Source organism: Salmo salar, chromosome 05 (assembly GCF_965601325.2).
Source record: "Salmo salar chromosome 05, fSalSal1, whole genome shotgun sequence".
NCBI classification, from domain to species: Eukaryota; Metazoa; Chordata; class Actinopteri; order Salmoniformes; family Salmonidae; genus Salmo; species Salmo salar.
The window spans coordinates 87,599,159-87,616,086 of NC_138295.1; the positions used below are offsets into that span (position 1 = coordinate 87,599,159).

The 16,928-nt window shown below is 45.0% G+C and overlaps 2 protein-coding genes across 3 annotated transcripts in view; both read right to left on the reverse strand.

Moving 5' to 3' along the window:
* The window catches only part of LOC106590970 (phosphatidylserine synthase 1), a 31,294-nt gene extending 21,142 nt beyond the window's left edge, over window positions 1-10,152 (reverse strand). For both annotated transcript variants that reach the window (XM_082975859.1, XM_082975858.1), the window contains exons 1-7: window positions 9,730-10,152; window positions 8,559-8,650; window positions 7,973-8,017; window positions 7,411-7,535; window positions 6,784-6,942; window positions 6,477-6,628; window positions 3,964-4,105 (exon numbers count right to left, since the gene is read on the reverse strand). In XM_082975859.1, the coding sequence (XP_082831985.1) occupies window positions 3,964-4,105; window positions 6,477-6,628; window positions 6,784-6,942; window positions 7,411-7,535; window positions 7,973-8,017; window positions 8,559-8,650; window positions 9,730-9,914 (900 nt within the window). In that variant the 5' untranslated portion in view covers window positions 9,915-10,152. The remainder of the gene's footprint in view (window positions 1-3,963; window positions 4,106-6,476; window positions 6,629-6,783; window positions 6,943-7,410; window positions 7,536-7,972; window positions 8,018-8,558; window positions 8,651-9,729) is intronic.
* A 2,614-nt stretch (window positions 10,153-12,766) lies between these two features.
* On the reverse strand, window positions 12,767-16,857 carry LOC106596680 (membrane-spanning 4-domains subfamily A member 4A). Its single transcript, XM_014187953.3, has 7 exons — window positions 16,700-16,857; window positions 16,046-16,208; window positions 15,753-15,851; window positions 15,445-15,501; window positions 15,177-15,284; window positions 14,680-14,796; window positions 12,767-13,386 (listed from the first exon to the last, which is right to left on the reverse strand). Exons 2-7 carry the CDS (start codon window positions 16,202-16,204, stop codon window positions 13,357-13,359), a joined length of 570 nt encoding a protein of 189 aa, XP_014043428.1. The 5' UTR covers window positions 16,205-16,208; window positions 16,700-16,857; the 3' UTR covers window positions 12,767-13,356.
* Window positions 16,858-16,928: the final 71 nt, after the last annotated feature.

Consider the following 16,928-nt stretch of genomic DNA (forward strand, 5'->3'; position numbering starts at 1 on the left):
CCCCGTCAGACCAGAACGCCCCATATACCTAGTGCTAACCGCTAACCCCTGTCAGACCAGAACTCCCCATATACCTAGTGCTAACCGCTAACCCCCGTCAGACCAGAACTCCCCATATACCTAGTGCTAACCGCTAACCCCCGTCAGACCAGAACTCCCCATATACCTAGTGCTAACCCCTGTCAGACCAGAACTCCCCATATACCTAGTGCTAACCCCCGTCAGACCAGAACTCCCCATATACCTAGTGCTAACCCCTGTCAGACCAGAACTCCCCATATACCTAGTGCTAACCCCCGTCAGACCAGAACTCCCCATATACCTAGTGCTAACCCCCGTCAGACCAGAACTCCCCATATACCTAGTGCTAACCCCCGTCAGACCAGAACTCCCCATATACCTAGTGCTAACCGCTAACCCCTGTCAGACCAGAACTCCCCATATACCTAGTGCTAACCCCTGTCAGACCAGAACTCCCCATATACCTAGTGCTAACCGCTAACCACCGTCAGACCAGAACTCCCCATATACCTAGTGCTAACCGCTAACCCCTGTCAGACCAGAACTCCCCATATACCTAGTGCTAACCGCTAACCCCTGTCAGACCAGAACTCCCCATATACCTAGTGCTAACCCCTGTCAGACCAGAACTCCCCATATACCTAGTACTAACCGCTAACCCCTGTCAGACCAGAACTCCCCATATACCTAGTGCTAACCCCCGTCAGACCAGAACTCCCCATATACCTAGTGCTAACCGCTAACCCCTGTCAGACCAGAACTCCCCATATACCTAGTGCTAACCCCCGTCAGACCAGAACTCCCCATATACCTAGTGCTAACCGCTAACCCCCGTCAGACCAGAACTCCCCATATACCTAGTGCTAACCGCTAACCCCCGTCAGACCAGAACTCCCCATATACCTAGTGCTAACCGCTAACCCCCGTCAGACCAGAACTCCCCATATACCTAGTGCTAACCGCTAACCCCCGTCAGACCAGAACTCCCCATATACCTAGTGCTAACCCCCGTCAGACCAGAACTCCCCATATACCTAGTGCTAACCGCTAACCCCTGTCAGACCAGAACTCCCCATATACCTAGTGCTAACCGCTAACCCCCGTCAGACCAGAACTCCCCATATACCTAGTGCTAACCGCTAACCCCCGTCAGACCAGAACTCCCCATATACCTAGTGCTAACCGCTAACCCCTGTCAGACCAGAACTCCCCATATACCTAGTGCTAACCCCCGTCAGACCAGAACTCCCCATATACCTAGTGCTAACCGCTAACCCCTGTCAGACCAGAACTCCCCATATACCTAGTGCTAACCGCTAACCACCGTCAGACCAGAACTCCCCATATACCTAGTGCTAACCGCTAACCCCTGTCAGACCAGAACTCCCCATATACCTAGTGCTAACCGCTAACCCCTGTCAGACCAGAACTCCCCATAGATCTAGTGCTAACCCGTCAGACCAGAACTCCCCATATACCTAGTGCTAACCGCTAACCCCGGTCAGACCAGAACACCCCATATAACTAGTGCTAACCGCTAACCACCGTCAGACCAGAACTCCCCATATACCTAGTGCTAACCGCTAACCCCCGTCAGACCAGAACTCCCCATATACCTAGTGCTAACCCCCGTCAGACCAGAACTCCCCATATACCTAGTGCTAACCCCCGTCAGACCAGAACTCCCCATATACCTAGTGCTAACCACCGTCAGACCAGAACTCCCCATATACCTAGTGCTAACCGCTAACCACCGTCAGACCAGAACTCCCCATATACCTAGTGCTAACCGCTAACCCCTGTCAGACCAGAACTCCCCATATACCTAGTGCTAACCCCTGTCAGACCAGAACTCCCCATATACCTAGTGCTAACCCCTGTCAGACCAGAACTCCCCATATACCTAGTACTAACCGCTAACCCCTGTCAGACCAGAACTCCCCATATACCTAGTGCTAACCGCTAACCCCCGTCAGACCAGAACTCCCCATATACCTAGTGCTAACCCCTGTCAGACCAGAACTCCCCATATACCTAGTGCTAACCCCCGTCAGACCAGAACTCCCCATATACCTAGTGCTAACCCCTGTCAGACCAGAACTCCCCATATACCTAGTGCTAACCCCCGTCAGACCAGAACTCCCCATATACCTAGTGCTAACCCCTGTCAGACCAGAACTCCCCATATACCTAGTGCTAACCCCCGTCAGACCAGAACTCCCCATATACCTAGTACTAACCGCTAACCCCTGTCAGACCAGAACTCCCCATATACCTAGTACTAACCGCTAACCCCTGTCAGACCAGAACTCCCCATATACCTAGTGCTAACCCCCGTCAGACCAGAACTCCCCATATACCTAGTGCTAACCGCTAACCCCTGTCAGACCAGAACTCCCCATATACCTAGTGCTAACCGCTAACCCCCGTCAGACCAGAACTCCCCATATACCTAGTGCTAACCGCTAACCCCCGTCAGACCAGAACTCCCCATATACCTAGTGCTAACCGCTAACCCCCGTCAGACCAGAACTCCCCATATACCTAGTGCTAACCCCTGTCAGACCAGAACTCCCCATATACCTAGTGCTAACCCCTGTCAGACCAGAACTCCCCATATACCTAGTGCTAACCGCTAACCCCTGTCAGACCAGAACTCCCCATATACCTAGTGCTAACCCCTGTCAGACCAGAACTCCCCATATACCTAGTGCTAACCGCTAACCCCTGTCAGACCAGAACTCCCCATATACCTAGTGCTAACCGCTAACCCCTGTCAGACCAGAACTCCCCATATACCTAGTGCTAACCCCTGTCAGACCAGAACTCCCCATATACCTAGTGCTAACCCCTGTCAGACCAGAACTCCCCATATACCTAGTACTAACCGCTAACCCCTGTCAGACCAGAACTCCCCATATACCTAGTGCTAACCGCTAACCCCCGTCAGACCAGAACTCCCCATATACCTAGTGCTAACCCCTGTCAGACCAGAACTCCCCATATACCTAGTGCTAACCCCCGTCAGACCAGAACTCCCCATATACCTAGTGCTAACCCCTGTCAGACCAGAACTCCCCATATACCTAGTGCTAACCCCCGTCAGACCAGAACTCCCCATATACCTAGTGCTAACCCCCGTCAGACCAGAACTCCCCATATACCTAGTGCTAACCCCCGTCAGACCAGAACTCCCCATATACCTAGTACTAACCGCTAACCCCTGTCAGACCAGAACTCCCCATATACCTAGTACTAACCGCTAACCCCTGTCAGACCAGAACTCCCCATATACCTAGTGCTAACCGCTAACCCCCGTCAGACCAGAACTCCCCATATACCTAGTGCTAACCGCTAACCCCTGTCAGACCAGAACTCCCCATATACCTAGTGCTAACCGCTAACCCCCGTCAGACCAGAACTCCCCATATACCTAGTGCTAACCGCTAACCCCCGTCAGACCAGAACTCCCCATATACCTAGTGCTAACCGCTAACCCCCGTCAGACCAGAACTCCCCATATACCTAGTGCTAACCGCTAACCCCCGTCAGACCAGAACTCCCCATATACCTAGTGCTAACCCCTGTCAGACCAGAACTCCCCATATACCTAGTGCTAACCCCTGTCAGACCAGAACTCCCCATATACCTAGTGCTAACCGCTAACCCCTGTCAGACCAGAACTCCCCATATACCTAGTGCTAACCCCTGTCAGACCAGAACTCCCCATATACCTAGTGCTAACCGCTAACCCCTGTCAGACCAGAACTCCCCATACACCTGGTGCAGTCAGGCCAGATAGACTTTGACCAGGGCCCTAAAGTAGTGCACTATAGGGTGTTATTGGACATGGGTGCATTAGAAATAGAATGACAGTTGTACGTTTGAACCCAGAAACATACCTGCCAGATGACAGTTGTACGTTTGAACCCAGAAACATACCTGCCAGATGATCATGAAGAGGTAGACCCCGGTGACGCGCTGCAGGGAAGACTTGGGGTCAAACCAGCGGACGTAGGTCCAGCTAGCCGGGGTGAACTGGAGCGCAGCACGTTTGATCTTCCCTGTCGTGGTGTGGATGTCCCTGGACAGGTAGAGAGAGACACACACACATGGCAGAAGAGTTAACTTTTTGTATGTCTATTCACAAGCCTTGTTAATTAACACACAGCTAACTAGGGTGAAAACAATGCCATTACATAAATCATTCAAGTCCACCTCATTACCAGGCAACGGGCCTGATAATGCTAAACGAATGCTAAACTGTAAGTGGCTCTGGATCAGAGAGTCTCTGACAAATGACTAAAAGGTCAATGTAAAAATGTAGGAAGTCAATTTCCATACGGTTTTGTTTCTGAGACGTGAACAAATGTCACTCTATTCCCTAGATACAGTAAGTAGCCTTGTCTGAGCCAGAACGGCCCATAGGGCAGAAGCAGATCTCCTGTTTAGTTAGTGTGAGGCAGCTTGACGAACAAGTACACCCCCAGGACAGGACGCTATTGCAGAGCCCCATGGGCCCTGGTCAAAAGAACTGCTCTAATACAGGGAAAAGGGTGCCAATTGGGACACAGCCAGTAAAGTGAGGGAGGGAGGGGACCTACATGATGATGGAGGCCCAGTGGTAGGGCTCGGAGGATCTACATGATGATGGAGGCCCAGTGGTAGGGCTAGGAGGACCTACATGATGATGGAGGCCCAGTGGTAGGGCTCGGAGGACCTACATGATGATGGAGGCCCAGTGGTAGGGCTCGGAGGACCTACATGATGATGGAGGCCCAGTGGTAGGGCTCGGAGGACCTACATGATGATGGAGGCCCAGTGGTAGGGCTCGGAGGACCTACATGATGATGGAGGCCCAGTGGTAGGGCTCGGAGGACCTACATGATGATGGAGGCCCAGTGGTAGGGCTAGGAGGACCCACATGATGATGGAGGCCCAGTGGTAGGGCTAGGAGGACCTACACTAAATAGCCAAAAGTATGTGGACATCCCTTCAAATTAGTGGATTCGGCAATTTCAGCTACACCCGGTTGCTGACCTGTATATAAAAATCGAGCACACAGCCATGCAATCTCCATAGACAAACATTGGCAGTAGAATGGCACGTACTGAAGAGCTCAGTGACTATCAACGTGGCACCGTCATAGGATGCCACCTTTCCAACAAGTCAGTTCATCAAATGTCTGCCCTGTTAGAGCTGCTCCGGTCAACTGTAAGTGCTGTTATTGTGAAGTGGAAACGTCTAGGAGCAACAACATCTCAGCCGTGAAGTGGTAGGCCACACAAGCTCACAGAACAGGACCGCTGAGTGCTGAAGCGAGTAAAAATTGTCTGTCCTCGGTTGCAACACTCACAACGACTTCCAAACTGCCTCTGGAAGCAACGTCAGCACAAGAACTGTTCGTCGCGAGCTTCATGAAATGGGTTTCCATGGCCGAGCAGCCGCACACAAACCTAAGATCACCATGCGCAATGCCAAGCTTCGGCTAGAGTGGTGTAAAGCTCTCCACCATTGGACTCTGGAAAAGTGGAAATGTGTTCTCTAGAGTGATGAATCACGCTTCACCATCTGGCAGTCAGACGGAAGAATCTGGGTTTGACAGAAAAATGGTCTGGGTCTGTTTTTCATGGTTCGGGAAGGGAAATCTTAACACTACAGCATACAATAACATTCTAGATGACTCTGTACTCCTAACTTTATGGCAAACATTTGGGAAAGGCCCTTTCCTGTTTCAGCAACAGCCCCCGACCCTACTAATGCTCATGGCTGAATGGAAGCAAGTGCCCACAGTAATGTTCCAACATCTAGTGGAAAGCCTTCCCAGAATTGTTGAGGCTGTTATAGCAGAAAGGGGGGGGGGGCTAACTCAATTTTTATGACCATGATTTTGGAATGAGATGTTTGATGAGCAGGTGTCCATATACTTTTGTGTACCCGATGGAGGCCCAGTGACAGGGTCAGGAGGACCTACCCGATGGAGGCCCAGTGACAGGGTCAGGAGGACCTACCCGATGGAGGCCCAGTGACAGGGTCAGGAGGACCTACCCGATGGAGGCCCAGTGGTAGGGTTACGGGAACCTACTTGATGGAGGCCCAGTGGTAGGGTTACGGGAACCTACTTGATGGAGGCCCAGTGACAGGGTCAGGAGGACCTACTTGATGGAGGCCCAGTGGTAGGGTTATGGGTACCTACTTGATGGAGGCCCAGTGGTAGGGTTATGGGTACCTACTTGATGGAGGCCCAGTGGTAGGGTTATGGGTACCTACTTGATGGAGGCCCAGTGGTAGGGTTATGGGTACCTACTTGATGGAGGCCCAGTGGTAGGGTTATGGGTACCTACTTGATGGAGGCCCAGTGGTAGGGTTATGGGTACCTACTTGATGGAGGCCCAGTGGTAGGGTTATGGGTACCTACTTGATGGAGGCCCAGTGGTAGGGTTATGGGTACCTACTTGATGGAGGCCCAGTGGTAGGTCCTCATCTCCAGGAAGCGACAGACAGTCATACCCATCCAGATGCCTCCTCCATTACACAACAGGATGTCCAGGATCAGCTGGTCCCACCAGCACTCAGCAAAGTTAGGCAGCAGGTGCATGAAGAACAGCTGAGGAGGAGAGGAGAGGATGAGGAGGGGGAAAAGAGGGAGAGGAATCATTTCTAGCTCTCCTAAACTCCTTCTCTGACACTCTCCTATCCAAATGTTCTGATATTTTTTGTGTGTGTGTGTGTTCGTGCTTTGGGGTGTGTGTGTGTGTGTACCTCAGTGAGCTCCCAGGTGATGCTGATGGTCCAACAGAGGCCGTAGCTGCGGATGAGCAGGGCCTTCATGCCCCAACCCCAGAAGTGACTGAAGGCAAATATGTCAAAGTGGCTCAGGATTCGCTCCCAGGTGATCACGTGACAATTCACCGCATACTCCTACAAGCAGAGCACAGCGGCCAGAGCCGACATCAACAACATCCAATCAGAACAAGAGCATGAAAAAGTGAGTGTTGGTGCTAGAAGAGGGCTGTATCCTGTTTCTCCACCCTTTTCCCCAATGTGTGGACTTGCACACTTCCCATCATAGATTAAAAGCATTGGATTGGGGTAAGTATTGGCTGGAAGGAGTTTCCCAATTGTTAAAAGGCATGACAGAAAGTGTGCACCTCAGGTGGAGAATCAGGAAGTGGCCGAGGTCAATGTGCTAACAAAGAGACTGATTGCTAAGAGATCCAAAACTGATAGTAAAGAAAGGGTGCGTCCCAAATGGCACTCTATTCCCCTATTATAACGCACTACTTTTGACCACGGCTCTAGTGAAAAGTAGTGCACTCTATAGGGAACAGGGTGAGTTGGGATGCAGCCACAGAGACTGATAGGAGAGCAAGGCTGCTGCTTACTCACCATGATGTCAGCCTCCCGGGTGGCGTAGCGCAGGTTGGGGTCCAGCCAGTACATGACGTTCTTCACCTGCTCCCAGTTTAGGAAGATGATGAACACCAGGAACAGGAAGTACAGCACACTCAGACCTGACCAGACCATAACAGGAAGATGTCAGATCAGAAACAGGAAGTACAGCACACTCAGACCTGACAATAACAGAGATATCAGATCACCAGGAACAGGAAGTACAGCACACTCACACCTGGCGATAACAGAGTAATAACAGATTAAGCGGAATCTCATTCAATCAGGGTAAAACTGGTTTCAGCTATTTAGAAAGCCCTTTTTACGTCAACAGCTGTCAGAAAGTAGGCCTAAACCCCAAAGAGCAACCGAAGCAGAAGCACAGTGGCCAGGAAACACTCCCTAGAAGGAAGGAACCTATAAAGAAACCTAGAGAGAGTACCAACTCTCATGAATTGGGTGGATAATTCATGGTTAAGCTCATTCAAAGTGAACTGGAATGGTAGCTAGGCCTATACAAAAAAAGGGATTGTTATATTTGTCACTTAATGTCACTCACCGAAAACTATTCGCCATATCGCCGGATGTGGTCTGGTAAATGGTCCTAGAGAGAGATGTGTCAAACAACATGGAATCAACAACTTCATCCACACAGAAGAGTTACAGGGCTGGTACAATGACATGTGGAGATGTCTGACACATACAACGTTTTAATCTCAACATATTATTGCACCAGCACAATGTTTTAATCTCAACATATTAGTGTACCAACACAACTTTATTACCAGGACCTGGTGTAACAGAGTTACTTCCATCCCTCTCCTCACCCCAACCTGGGCTCGAACCAGGGACCCTCTGAACACAGACAACAGTCACCCTCGAAGCATCGTTACCCATCACACCACAAAAGCCACGGCCCTTGCAGAGTAAGGGAAACAACTACTTCAAGATCTCAGAGCGAGTGACATCACCGTTTCAAACGCTACTAGCGCACACTAGCTAGCCATTTCACACCGGTTACACTAGCACCCTATTCCCTATATAGTACACTACATATGACCAGAGCCCAGGTATAAAGTAGTGCACTATATAGGGATTAGGGTGCCATTTGATGTCAGAAGCAGCTTGGACAAGCTTGTCCTTACCGTTAGGGAAGGCCAGAACACTGATGACCAGGAAGAAGGAGATGACCAGGATGAGGCCCACCCACAAGTTAGCGTCTTCGTTTGTCTCATCCCTAACATAACAAAAAGGATTATTAACACACACCAACACCAGCATTAACACATTTCAGAGTCAGTGAGATAAAAACAGTTAGAAAAGTGATGCACTGATGGGACAGGTGGGTTTGAAACCCAGATTATATTCCCACCTCTGTCCCCACATATCCTGCTGTACTGTACTCTCCTTCAATCCCACTTATTAAAGATCAGTGAGAGGGCTGAAATGATATTAGAATTCACTCATCACTGCAGAGTGACCGACTCCAGACACCACCCATTCCATTTGGTTATTGAGGATAAACCACTCTTGATGAGAGCAGCAGATAAGGGATTTGTCCCAAATGGCACCCCATTCCACATAGTGAAATACTTTTGACCAGGGCGCTATATGGAATAGGATGCCATTTGGACACAGACAAGCTGTGCATCATGGGCTGCGTTCAGAACGCAAAAACGTAGCGGAAACGGTGCTGTACGAACGACCAGTTGAAAAACGGGAGAGGTTGGGTTGTGAGTTCAAAATGCACCGCTCTCCTTTAAAATACGTAACTTATTGCTTCAACCACAGCCTGCCACACCCAACAAACGGCGCAAAGTACCTCAAAGACTGTTCAAGAACGTTCAATGCAAACGGTTCCGCAACGTAGCAAATGTTCAATCGAACTGAACGCACCCATGATGTAAGCAACGGCTAGATGCATCTTGCAGATAAAAATGGACCACCAGGAACCAGGATGGGAGATCCTTCCCCACAGTATAGAAAACATACAAACGTGGCACTTTGCCACAATGTGGCAAATAATCAGCCCACTTGCTACATCGTAACCAAACAAATTAAACATTCTCCTTCATTCGAGACGAGAGAGAGGAGCCAGATGGTCAGTCCCGCAGCAGAGAACTTAAACTAGCTAACTACTTCATCGAAAGACCTAAGTTACACATGTCAATTGTCGGAAATACTAGCGAACTGAATTACTTTTTGACTGCATAAACAAACACTTAGCTGTTCTGGCAGTTGGCCCAGTCAATATCGTTAGCATGTAGCTAGCTACTGTTAACTACCAGTAGTTAACTGGCTAACCACTCTACTTACCTTGTAAATGCGAAATACATCAAGCTGAGCACTGTGCATGTTAACAGTGTTATTGTGTGCGGCTTATAGAAAAAGTCCAGTGTAATATCCTCCACTTGCTGCTCGTTGATCATACGGAAATGCATCCTGTAGTTCACATCATCTTTGCCTATGGTCCGCGATTCGTACCCATATCCGGACGCCATAACTGCGGGAGGGCGACCAGAGGAATCCGCTTCACCTCCTGCGGGCTCCTTTAGATTGACGTTCAGCGAAATGAATGATTCATGTTGTCCTCTAGTAAAGACCAAAACGACCAGACGCACGTCCGTTAAATATGTGCGCAACAGCACAACCTAAAGAAAAACAGTCACGCATGAACTGCTGCCTTCTTGCGAGTGCGAACATCACGGGTTAAATTTACTGAAACGTTTTAGGGGAAAAGAAACTCGATTTTTTGATTGGTTTGTAAGTCTAGGGGAGTACCACTATGGAAAGCCGAAGGGTTCAGTTTATGAGATCAATCACGCGCTATTTTCTTAACGTTTGTAAACCACCAAGACAAACCCACATAAATAGAATGGATTATATTTCTATGGTTAAACCAAGGTCAGTTCCACACCGCGTGAAGTTATTTACGTTCATGTCACAGGAGGGCAAAAAGTTATATGAATATTTTCCAACCACAAGCATTGATGTCACGAGTGTCCTGACCTACATTATTCCTAACCTACATTATTACTAACCTAAATTATTCCTAACCTACATTAGTTATCTGAAAAGCGGGAGAGATCGTCATCAAATCACTGCATTATGAAAAGCCATTAGTAAAATGGATATCATTATCATTCTCTGTTAGGGCTTCACATAATGTATGAAAAACCATCAGCATGGACATTATAATAATAGAATAGAACATCATGGAATAAAACAACGTTGTTCTACTGTCCACTGAGGCTGGGAATCGCCAGGGATGTCACGATAAGATATTATCACGATAACTTTGGTGCGAACACCCAGAGAAATGATTTAGTGTAGAGGTGCTGACTAACTGCAAATAAACTGTAAGCTATAAAACAAAGAAAGATAGTCACACTCTATATATCACCTCCCAGTAATTTATTGGGTTAAACACCAACGTTTTGGTCACACTGAAGAAGGCACAGTGAGGCAGAAACGTTGGTGTTTTACCCAATACATTACTGGGAGTTTATACATAGAATGTGTGACTCTCTTTGTTTATTTTTATACCAAACATATTGCTCACCATATGCTGTTGTCTGTGATACAATATGTTTGTACCATGTTTTGTGCTGCTACCATGTTCGGTTTCTACCATGTTGTTGTCATGTTGTGTTGCTACCATGCTGTATTGTCATGTGTTGCTGCCTTGCTATGTTGTTGTCTTAGGTCTGTCTTTATGTACAGTAGTGTTGTGTTGTCTCTCTTGTCTTGATGTGTGTTTTGTCCTATATATATATATATATATATTTTTTTTTTTGGAGCCCTGCCCCATCCCCATAAATAACAATTTGTTCTTAACTGGCTTGCCTAGTTAAATAAAGGTCAAATTAAAATTAAAAAGAGCCATGAGAAAACAAGTTTTGATCAGTCATGGAAATAAAAGTGCTGAAAACCAATTGGCTCCCTATTTAAAAAGAAGATGGAGAACAAGCTATGAAGGAAAAATACTGGAGTTTTGGAGCAGGTACAGCAAACTAGAGCAAAAATAATATTGCAAAAATGTCCAAATGATACGATATATTGTCAAAACTAATATCCTGATATGTAACTGTGGATTATTTCCCCCATCACTACTGTCTACTGTCAACTTGACTAATGATCTCTTGTTTACCAACTAAACATCATAATGACTGTATTGCCCCACAGTCTGGTATTTTTGCACATAGCCTAATGTTATCTATTTCTGTGCCTCTGACACCCTCAAGTGGTGACTTTTAGGGCTTGATAAAGCCTATCAGAAACAAAATAGTCTCTGCCCAGTCAAAGAACTTCTCTATCCTGGCACCACAACAGTAGAACCAGCTTCCCCTTGAAGTTAGGACAGCAGAGTCCCTGCCCATCTTCTGAAAACATCTGAAACCCTATCTCTTCAAAGAGTATCTTATATAATCCCACGCCCCCCCCCCCCCCGCACCCTCAAAATGCCTTTCGTGAACTAACTCGCGTACTTGACTTTCCCCTACTAGCTCTGACTTTACTGATTAGCTCTGGGATTTTGCCTGTGCTTACCCCCATTCCATGTAGCCTGAAAAACTCCCCAGTCCTTAACGATTACAAACATCAAATCAAATCAAATTGTATTTGTCACATGCGCCCAAAACAACAGGTGTAGACCTTACAGTGAAATGCTTACTTACAAGCCCTTAACCAAAAATGCAGTTACAAAAAAAAAAAGTGTTAAGTAAAAAATAGGTAAGTAAAAAATAAAAGTAACATATAATTAAAGAGCAGCAGTAAAGTAACAGTAGCGAGGCTATATACAGGGGGTGCCAGTACAGTCAATGTGCGGGGGCACCGGTTAAAGTTCCTTGGTGTCCACAAGCTGTTGAGCTGTTTTAAAACTTCTCTTTTGTGGAAACTCACATGCACCCTGCTAACGCCCCAGAGGCCTGAGTGTTGTGCTTCTCAGGGGCCACTCCGGGTAGTGTGGTGTAGGTGACACAGCATCAGCACATCAAGCCTAGACCCTAGACCTCTGTTAAAACAAACCTCAATTATGTCGAAAGAAATAGTTCCTCTCTGAGAACTCATGTACTTCTCAGTCTCACCAAAATAAAATGCCATATAACATATAAAATATATACAGAATATTCAATTAAAAATAACAAAAATCATTTTATTTTTTGATCGTGCTATTCATTGGTGATCATTTGTAGTTTAGTAAGTCCTATTTTTTGGTATATTATCTAAGAGTTGGTTGGAAAATATTCTGTTCGCTTTGGTGCATAAAATATAGCTGTATTATTATGACAACATGATCAGGAAGGCAGGGAATTACAGGTCTATTGTTACAAAAAGAAGACATCAAACAATACATGTTTATATTCATTTTAGTCAGATACAAGTCAAATGAAAATATAGCCTACATTTTAAAATGTAATTTTTACTATTATTAACCTTTAACCTGTAATTTTATTAACCTTTATTTAATTAGGCAAGTCAGTTAAGAACAAATTCTTATTTCCAATGACAGCCTACCGGTTAACAGGGGGTTAACTGCCTTGTTCAGGGGCAGAATGACAGATTTTTACCTTGTCAGCTCGGGGATTCAATCCAGCAAGCTTTCGGTTACTGCCCCAACACTCTAACCACTAGGCTACCTGCCGCCCCTATTACACTATTAATCACTATTACATCATAGGTAATCACTATTACATCATAATACATAATAAGTCATCAATACTACATTACAGGTAATCACTACCACACCGTAGGTAATCACTACTACATCATAGGTAACGACTACTACATCATAGATAATCACTACTACATTATAGGTAATCAATACTACGTCATAATAACAAACACAAAGTGAAGACTATCTGTATCCACTATAAATTGGCACAAGTAAAACAAATGTCATACAAGTTTAGTAATGATTTCACTTAATTGTTTGTTGTTTGTTCATACGTCCTGCTTCAGGGTGACCATGGGCTGGAGAGAGAAATTGCAAGAATCTTATTTTATTTATTTAACCATACAGGAAGTCATCATTGAGACCCATGTCTCTTTTTTGAGTGAGCTCTGCAAGGAATGTGTTTGGTTATTTAGTGTGTGCACTCAGTAAATACACTTGTCACTATATAAGAAGTATATATATAATTATATGTACACTCCAGTATAATAAATGTATACAGTCTCACCAGAATGTTCAGCCCAGTCAGTATAATAAACAGTAGAGTCTCACCAGAATGTTCAGCCCAGTCAGTATAATAAACAGTAGAGTCTCACCAGAATGTTCAGCCCAGTCAGTATAATAAACAGTAGAGTCTCACCAGAATGTTCAGCCCAGTCAGTATAATAAACAGTAGAGTCTCACCAGAATGTTCAGCCCAGTCAGTATAATAAACAGTAGAGTCTCACCAGAATGTTCAGCCCAGTCAGTATAATAAACAGTAGAGTCTCACCAGAATGTTCAGCCCAGTCAGTATAATAAACAGTAGAGTCTCACCAGAATGTTCAGCCCAGTCAGTATAATAAACAGTAGAGTCTCACCAGAATGTTCAGCCCAGTCAGTATAATAAACAGTCTCACCAGAATGTTCAGCCCAGTCAGTATAATAAACAGTAGAGTCTCACCAGAATGTTCAGCCCAGTCAGTATAATAAACAGTAGTCTCACCAGAATGTTCAGCCCAGTCAGTATAATAAACAGTAGAGTCTCACCAGAACGTTCAGCCCAGTCAGTATAATAAACAGTAGAGTCTCACCAGAATGTTCAGCCCAGTCAGTATAATAAACAGTAGAGTCTCACCAGAATGTTCAGCCCAGTCAGTATAATAAACAGTAGAGTCTCACCAGAATGTTCAGCCCAGTCAGTATAATAAACAGTAGAGTCTCACCAGAATGTTCAGCCCAGTCAGTATAATAAACAGTAGAGTCTCACCAGAATGTTCAGCCCAGTCAGTATAATAAACAGTAGAGTCTCACCAGAATGTTCAGCCCAGTCAGTATAATAAACAGTAGAGTCTCACCAGAATGTTCAGCCCAGTCAGTATAATAAACAGTAGAGTCTCACCAGAATGTTCAGCCCAGTCAGTATAATAAACAGAGTCTCACCAGAATGTTCAGCCCAGTCAGTATAATAAACAGTAGAGTCTCACCAGAATGTTCAGCCCAGTCAGTATAATAAACAGAGTCTCACCAGAATGTTCAGCCCAGTCAGTATAATAAACAGTAGAGTCTCACCAGAATGTTCAGCCCAGTCAGTATAATAAACAGAGTCTCACCAGAATGTTGAAGTGCTGTCTGCACACTGCTTTACTCTCCCAGTAGATCACCACCATGGCAACAACCAGTTCAATGACCAGGAGAACTACAATCATCCATTTGATTCCAGAAAATACCTGACAAAGTAAAGAGAATAGTAACTTAATACACTAATAACTTAATAACTTAATACAATAATAACTTAACTTATTACGCTAATAACTTAATACACTAATAACTTAACTTAACTTAATACACTAATAACTTAATACACTAATAACTTAATCACTTAATACACATGTTTTTTTCTGGTTTCATTTTATGTTGATAAGCTATTGTGGTTTAGTATTTTGTTTGTGGAGAACATTTACACAGAATTACAAAGCAAACAAACAATTCAGTATCCGTATTGCATTATCTAATTTCAATGCTTGTACTCTTCCACCTCATTAACAAATCAATACTAATGAATTAACTCATTGTAATAACCAAACAATTAAGTCATTAACTCTGGAACCTGTTGATGGTCCCCGTAGAAACCATGAGAGACGTCGACAGTGCAGAGAACAACAGCAGCTACTGTCCAGAAACAGCTGACGATGTTCAAGGTAAATGACAGTTTGGCCTGTTGATAGTGGAGAAAAACACAGAATCACCTCACTATTCAATTGGTATGTTTTGATGTATTTCATGTGTAATATTTTCATAATAATTTAAATAATCTACAATAATTTCATATTTGATCCATGACTGAATTTAGGTATTTTTATAAAGCTTGAACTTACCACACACATATCTGGAGAATGACCTGCAGCATAGGTCAGCATTCCGGCAGCAACAAACTTTATAAAACAAATATGGTTTTTTGTTCCTTCATTATTTGGGAGACTGATTACAAATTCAATCAACAGTACATGTGTTATCCTCATTGTAGAGTACACACTTCACACACAATGCACACTGACGACAGGAGAGAATAACACATAGAGACGACTCAGAGCTTTGGTCCAACATCGGCTGTATCAACATGTGTCTAATCTAATAACTGATGATGACACAAACTACTTAGTGGGCTGATTGCAGTGGTTCATACCAGGACACTGGGCATGGTGTAGATCAGAACTATTGCGCTGTGCTGGACAAGCAGTAGCCCCAGAATCAAGACAAGGACTCCAGCAATGAGCTGAGCCGCCTAAAAACGAGAGTAAGAAGATGTAATCAGACTAACAGAGGAGAAAATATCCCGGAAACTGGCCCTTACATGAACATATACCAAATGTTTAACGTAACTTCTGCTCGTCATGAATGTATTTTAATAATCCACAGATCAGCCTGCCTGAAATAAATGTTTACTCGGCTGTATAGGAACATGTTTGCCATTCGTACCCCCAGAGCTTTAGGCTGACCCTTGAGGAAGACCTTGTAGACATCTTTGAAGACACAGTGGAAATTCTCAGGCATCAGCTGGCCCTCCTGAGCATCTCTGAGACTGCCCAGAGGTATAGTGATGACCATGCACTCATCTGACTGAAATGTGTACTTCATTTACCTAGGAACAATACATTTCATTAAAGGGAGAAAAATAAAATAAAAACTACTTTAGTGAATATAGAGGAAGACAAGTACTTCCAATGACATAATTAGTAAACAATGAATAGGTAATAAGTAGGCAATGCCTCCTCACAACTGGTCAAAATCACACGATGCACAATGATGATGTCATTGGAAACACACCTTTCTCTATATTATTTTACTACAGAACATAGAAACGCACAATTTCCACATATGTTGGTGTTGGGGTGGTGCTGGAGACGATGAATATGAAGTTTCCCTTTATTAAGACATCATGTAGACAATAACACTACTGATGTAATGAGGACACTGTAATGTAACGTGTTACCAATAAAAACTATCGGAATAATATTGCTGAAATAAACCATAAACTGTTGTAATAACTCTATGGATATTGTTATTAAATGGGAAACATGTCATGAATGGTTAAAGATAATAGCAGAACAAGCTTTCATGAAGTTTACATACCCGCTGCTGTTTGTTTCTAACTTTATGGAGGAAGTTACACTTGGAGGGCGTCTGCGCTGGTCTGGTAAGCAAGCTGTGATGGACAAAGACATTTTCATACACATGCACACAGCAAGAGAGAGAGAGAGAGAGAGAGAGAGAGAGAGAGAGAGAGAGAGAGAGAGAGAGAGAGAGAGAGAGAGAGAGACAGAGACAGAGACAGAGAACCAGAGAGGGAGAGAACCAGAAA